The sequence below is a fragment of the Sprattus sprattus genome (assembly GCF_963457725.1).
Source record: "Sprattus sprattus genome assembly, chromosome: 3".
In the NCBI taxonomy this organism is placed as follows: domain Eukaryota; kingdom Metazoa; phylum Chordata; class Actinopteri; order Clupeiformes; family Clupeidae; genus Sprattus; species Sprattus sprattus.
In genome coordinates this window covers 51,737,443-51,744,218 of record NC_137922.1, presented here as the reverse complement: position 1 = coordinate 51,744,218, position 6,776 = coordinate 51,737,443, and the positions used below count along the sequence as shown (strand labels likewise).

Sequence of the window (6,776 nt, the reverse complement as noted above, 5' to 3'; positions counted from 1 at the left end):
ATCCTCCCCCCCCCCCCCCTATCTGATTGATCTATTGATTTAATCATTGTAATTATCCTCTTTTTGCAATGACAGAAGACAGTAGGCAGAGACCATTGATTACAGTCAGGAGGGGAGGGGGTGGGGATGCTTTCTTTTTGCATTCTCTGTGGGGTGCTTTTCCAGAAGGGGGATAAATTAAGTCAGCTGCACGGCACTAGAGTTTGAACGTTGGGCTTCTTTGAATGCTGACATCTGCAGGTCTCACTGTAACTTGGCCTGTCTCTGGCCCAGGGCAGATTAGCTTTTTCCATTCAGAGATGGCATTACTCACCGCAGTGCTGGTCCTGGATCAGATGTTTAATCTTATCCAGAGAGCGTGTTAGCCCAGATGCATAGACCTCTCTCCAATGTTACCGTCTTTGCTGCAGTGTGTGGTTAAAGATGCTTTGTTTGCACTGATATCAGGTAGGTGCACCTGATCTAGCCAAGGGATGTGTTCCCAGAACATATGAATGGGCTTCAGTATTGTGGATCCTTCACGGTGGTTTGTAAGCAGATGCTGTTTCGCCTGGATTGGTGGCATGGGAGGACGTCCCACTGAGATGAAGGCAATGATGTTGGCAGTTTCTTAGAAAACTCCACGAGTAGTGCTAGCTGGTCCAGCCTATACTCTGAGGCAAAGCTGGCAAAAGCACAAAACGAAACGTCATTTCCAAGTCTGCTAAGAGACTGTTCAGCTCTGCACGGCCTAATCGCAGTCCGGACCAGACGGAAACGAGCGGTCCGCGTCAGCTCCACTTAACGTCCCCCTTCGTCTGTGATTGCAGTGTGAAATGAACCATCATTGCCTATCAACCTTAAACAGAGACATCAAGCCTAACACGAGTTAGCGTAGCATTGCCATCCTGTCATTCAGAGACTGTGCTCACATAGAATAACACTTCCTTTTTGGGGTGGGGGACAGGGGGGAGGGGGGCTTCTTTGTAGCTAAGTGCTGGGTTATATTGTCCCGGTGTGTCCCTTAGGGTTGGGTATCATCTGTAATAATGCTGGCGGCAGTCGTGCAGACAGAGCAGCGATTTGTCTTAGCCTCTCATGTCGGCCCCAGGGGCCTGTCTCTCTGTCAGAGAGAGCGACGCAGTGTGCCAGTCAGTCTGTCTGAGCTTATTTATCCACGCAGCACAGACACACGTCTACTCATCCAGACATGCAGACACACACACATACGCTTATATAGACACATATCGTTATTCACATACGCACACACACACTGAAACTTTTCAAGCACTCTGAACATACTTTTCATGAACAGATCAAATGTTCCATGTAAAATGTCTTTGTCTCAGTCATATTGATGATGAACCTGATATTAACCTGACATTACTCATATTACTGATTCTCAAAGCAGCTGGATTTCTCCCTGGGGAGTATTGTTTGTATTGTATTGTGTGATGGTGATGATCGAAGAAGTTGCATAATGTTTAAAACTATCATGCTTAGTAATGCAGTATAGAGTGCAGTGTTAAAGCAGTCGTTTCAGAGAAAGTGCAGAATAGTATTACATTTGTAGTTTCAGAGATAGTTCAGTATGGTATTTAAGCAGTCGTTTCAGAGATAGTGCAGTATGATAGTAAAGCAGTCGTTTCAGAGATAGTGCAGTATGGTATTAAAGCAGTCGTTTCAGAGATAGTTCAGTATGGTATTAAAGCAGTCATTAAGAGAAAGTGCAGTATGGTATTAAAGTAGTCGTTTCAGAGATAGTTCAGTATGATAGTAAAGCAGTGGTTTCAGAGATAGTGCAGTATGGTATTAAAGCAGTCGTTTCAGAGATAGTTCAGTATGGTATTAAAGCAGTCATTAAGAGAAAGTGCAGTATGGTATTAAAGTAGTCGTTTCAGAGATAGTTCAGTATGATAGTAAAGCAGTGGTTTCGGAGATAGTTCAGTATGGTATTAAAGCAGTCATTAAGAGAAAGTTCAGTATGGTATTAAAGTAGTCGTTTCAGAGATAGTTCAGTATGATAGTAAAGCAGTGGTTTCAGAGATAGTGCAGTATGGTATTAAAGCAGTGGTTTCAGAGATAGTTCAGTATGATAGTAAAGCAGTGGTTTCAGAGATAGTTCAGTATGATAGTAAAGCAGTGGTTTCAGAGATAGTTCAGTATGGTATTAAAGGCACCCAGTGCAACTTTATGTAAACATTCAATGAAAAATAAACATTCAATTTCTAGTCTTTTTTACACGTAGTAAGTTTCAAAAACTCCATACCATTACATATCGACATTCAAGGAGCAAAGATGAGACGTCGTTGTGTGGTGAGAACTGATAGAAAATCGTAAACAACAACAATCGCAGGTGGGGAGAAGCCATTTTTCCATTGACTGGAAGCCTGCTTTATTTATTGTAGGTTACAAAAAATAAAGAAAATGACGGCGATTGTTGTTGTTATCGATTTTCTATCAGTTCTCACCACACAACGACGTCTCATCTTTGCTCCTTGAATGTCGATATGTAATGGTATGGAGTTATTGAAACTTACTACGTGTAAAAAAGACTAGAAATTGAATGTTTATTTTTAAGCCTCGAAAGTTGCACTGGGTGCCTTTAAAGCAGTGGTTTCAGAGATAGTTCAGTATGATAGTAAAGCAGTGGTTTCAGAGATAGTTCAGTATGGTATTAAAGCTATGGTTTTAACCCTCTCTCATGTCTCCGTCTGTTTCTGTGTCTGCAGATCTTCTATGACCTGGTCCGGCAAATCAACAGGAAAACCCCAGTGCCGGGGAAGGCGCGCAAAAAGTCCAACTGCCAGTTGCTCTAATACACAGCTGTCCCGCCGCTCTGAGCCAGGTGGGCAAAGGACAGGTGTCAAGAGTCATGGTTGAAGGGTCATAATGAAAAAGTGAATGGAATATGTAAATCTGTGAGGCTCTAGGTGATTTGAGGGTGACCAAAAGAAGGATTTCAAACCCTTTGTTTTTGGTGTTTTATGTTCTTCGTTCACATGAAGATGTACTGTATGTGCGTTCTGATTGGTTAAGTCACCTGTGTGTTTGTGTCTGATTCTCAGGTCTGATTTGCTGCTGTCTCTCAGCAGTGCCAGCATTCCGACGTTACTAAAAACCCCCTAACATCTGACGGACTCTCCAGTGTGCCGATGCCCCTTTAACCAACCAAGAACCGACGAAGCAACGGACTCAAAACTACAGTACCATGTCAGTTTTTGCACATAGATAACCATCATCCCTTTCCAGTATCGCGAGAGAGATTTTTACTTATAAATATATATATTCTAACTGTATGCAACTGAAATGAGGAATACAAAACAATTATGTGGATACCTAAATAAGTCATGAAATAGATACAAAAATGAATTGAAACAATCCAGAGCCTACAACCCAGTGTTACTGCTAAACGCAGACAAGCCGTTGAAAACTATTAAAAGATAAAACAAACGGTGTCTTAAACCAGACTGTGCACGTTGCCATGGTGTGTACAATGATGCGATAGTTCTGAGCACCACTATTTTAGCCAGAGAAGAGAGTAAGTCCAAAGAGCGCCTATATAGCCCATGTCATACCGCAGTCTATGCTCCTTTGGTTTCTTTTTGTAACTTTTGTTGGTGTTTTTTTTCCTCTTTCTTTCGTTTTGTTATTTTTTTTTTTATGTTACTAGATTTCGTCTACCAAGATGCGATGTTGTAACATCTATCAATATGAGTTTTATCTTAGGAAAAAAAAAAACCTGTGGATACAATACAGTGATATATGTGTAAAAAGTATAAAAATATAATATGATTTTTTTTTTCTGTCACTATCATATTGTCTTTAGCCTAAAGATGTTGCCTTCAAATATGTGTTAGTTTATTTTTTTCTTTCTGAAGAATCCAACTCATTCGAAAAAAAAAAAATGGAATCCATCTTTGACTTCACGCCTGGGTTTATTTGTGGTGTTTACAAAGATGTTTGTACAGTGGGTTTTTTTTCCATGAGGGGTCTGTCTCTGGGGACATGGCATTTCAATGCAAGACTTCGCCAAGCAGGCCCTGATGTCACCACATAGAACTTCCAAGCGAGCTCTGATAGGTCCTTGCAAACAAATAGTCAATTACGCCCTGATCTCAGACTCCCTCATCTACAACAGGAAGTATATATTTTAAAACAAGGGTTTTTAATATAGACTAAATAAAAAACAAGAACAAAATGTCATCATTTCCCCTACTTCTGTTGCTGTAGATTCTCACTGTACCCCCTCCCCCCCCAAAAAATCTTCCTTTCCCCACCCATTTGCCTGCTAATGCATCTCTTGTAAACTAGGATATGAAAACCAAATACTGGACCCTGTCAGTAAAGAAAAAAAAACTACTTGCCTGTTAGTGACTGTTTCACCCTGTGTAATATTTGGTTTGACCAGTTTTCCTGTTGGCTGAGTTTCTGTGTGGGGTATGTAGCGATGGTTGGGGGGAGGGAGAGAACATGTGTTTTGAGAGCACAGAGAGAGAAAACACAATTTAAAAAAAAGAAAAGAAAAAAAATGGAGTAATCTGACTCGGGGGAGCCGAAGAGAGGACCGACGTCACCTGAACTCCTCTCTTCTGTGTCCCGTTAAAACAAATGCTTTCGTTGCTTTTGTGTGCGTTAACAAAGGAAAAAAAAAAAGACAAAAAGAAGAAAAAAGGAAGAAAAAATTACGAACAGCCTCCTTAACGTTGAAATCATGTGTAAAGATTTTGTCTCTACAGAGCTCCAGTATTTGAAATTCAACATCTGCTTCTGTGGGTGGGTGGGGGTCGGGTGGCAGGGGGAGGGACCTAAAGGGACGGGTAGCCAAATGTAAACTAAAAAGCCTTAATTAAAAGTGGTGCAATTTTGTATAACTGAGCATCTGTAGTTCAATAAATTGGATTGCCATGCAAGGGCTTGTGAGAGCCAGTCCACCACTTGAATGTTTTGTGTATTGTTTCAACAGTTCTGCCAGTCCAATAAATAAAACAAAAATGTTGGTTTAATAACGTTTGTTCTCTCGCAGAAAGCTTGCATTTTTTTGAGGGGGGTTGGGGGGTGGGGGTAAAGAGATGCCAGCTCTGCGGCCATGTATGAGTGTGTTTTCTCGTGGTTGTCACTTAGCCAGCGGTGAGATGATGCTCTGCAGTAATGATGCGTGGGAACTGAAGGTCCCTCACAACCAGAAGCGGCAGCTTAGCCTGTCAAACGGAAGTGCGAGATCAGAAGACAAGTGGCCTGCAGTCAGGTGTCTCACCACACACACACACACACACACACACACACACACACACACACACACACACACACACACACACACACACGTGTGTTTAGCACTCACAGGTATATGATCTTGCCTCTTTTACATGTAATGGTCTGTGTATTAACTAAGTGGTATGACACTGGTTTGTTACTTGGCACCCAAACTTTCATACCATCTCTGTTAGCCACCTCTCATACAAACGAGGCATTTACACTGTCACACAAGGACAGACTCACACCGCCCAAACATGGCACTTCTCTCACACACACAAGCACACCAGCTCTGAGAGACTGTCAACCCACTCATCCTGGCACAGGAAACCGCACTCTCACCTCCAGGAAGACAGCCGGAGGAAGCGCATAAGGTCAGCCATATGGGCTCCATGTTTCAGTTGTGTCAGAGGGTAGCGGTCACACCACGCCTGGGGGCCTCGACAGAACCCCCCCCCAAAGCCCCCAATAGCATTTGACCCTGAAAACATCTGGGGGGGGAGTCACATAAACATTGTCAATGTGATGAAGTTTGTTCTAAGTGAGCACCATGTCTTCAACATAATGGTCTTGGGTGTGCCATAGAACTTACTGAGAGTTGGCCCTAAGTATGTAACCTGAGTGAGTTTGGCTGTGAAGAATTGATTCAATTCTGATTACTTTTGCATGAATTTTTTCTTCAGTGATTTCTAGATTTTGCAGTCAGCATTTTGTCTTCAGGTACCTGGGTTTTCAGTTAAGCCTATAAGTGAAATTGGTATTTGGACCCACTATGAAAATGACCATAGAAATACCTTGTCAAACTCATCCCCATCTCAAACACTCATTCAACTTCTCATGTTATGTCTCTCATTCCTTGGCGTGGATGGTGCGACGACTCTGAAGCTCTGGACACCTCTCTAAGAGTATTGGTGCATTCTGGGAAGGCCTGACTGACTGACTGACTGAGAGGGGCCCTTTCAAGCCAACAGGAAACACTGCAGTATGACACAGGGCTTCCTGTCCTTCAGCTCACAGGAAAAAACACAGTGAAGATGAAACATTGATGTGGTAAACCAAATTACTGAGTTAACAGATCACTGTTTAAGAATCAGCAGTACTGAACACCTGCAGGCTTTTCACTTCTCAGAACCAGCATAGACAACTCCTGAGGCTAACTACTGGGGTTAAATTAACATGCATTTGGTATATTTATGGAGTATTAGTTCCAGTAAAAAAAAAATAATAATCATGTTACAGAAATGACACAAAATAGTCCAATACAATAAATTGAGATGTTTAGAAAGATGTTTCTGAAATATACTACTGTTATAGCCCTTAAGCACTTTTTAATGTATGCTTTAAAGCAGTGGTAAGGAGTTATGGTCTAAAACTAACGAGGTGCACACCTAATAAAAAGCATGCCAAAACCTTGCAAACGCCACCAACAGCCCAGTTAAAAAAACTAAACAAAAACAAGTGTTGGCGATATTGTTGGCAATTTTTTTTTTTATATATATACATTTCATTGTGCTGTCCTGCCCTACACAGGAGGACTACATAGT

The 6,776-nt window shown here is 41.8% G+C and overlaps 1 protein-coding gene across 1 annotated transcript in view; it reads left to right on the top strand.

Moving 5' to 3' along the window:
* The window catches only part of LOC308361827 (ras-related protein Rap-1b), a 50,435-nt gene extending 45,693 nt beyond the window's left edge, over positions 1-4,742 (top strand). The window contains exons 7-8 of the mRNA XM_080834285.1: positions 2,712-2,827; positions 3,048-4,742. Of these exons, the coding sequence (XP_080690411.1) occupies positions 2,712-2,798 (87 nt within the window). The 3' untranslated portion in view covers positions 2,799-2,827; positions 3,048-4,742. The remainder of the gene's footprint in view (positions 1-2,711; positions 2,828-3,047) is intronic.
* Positions 4,743-6,776: the final 2,034 nt, after the last annotated feature.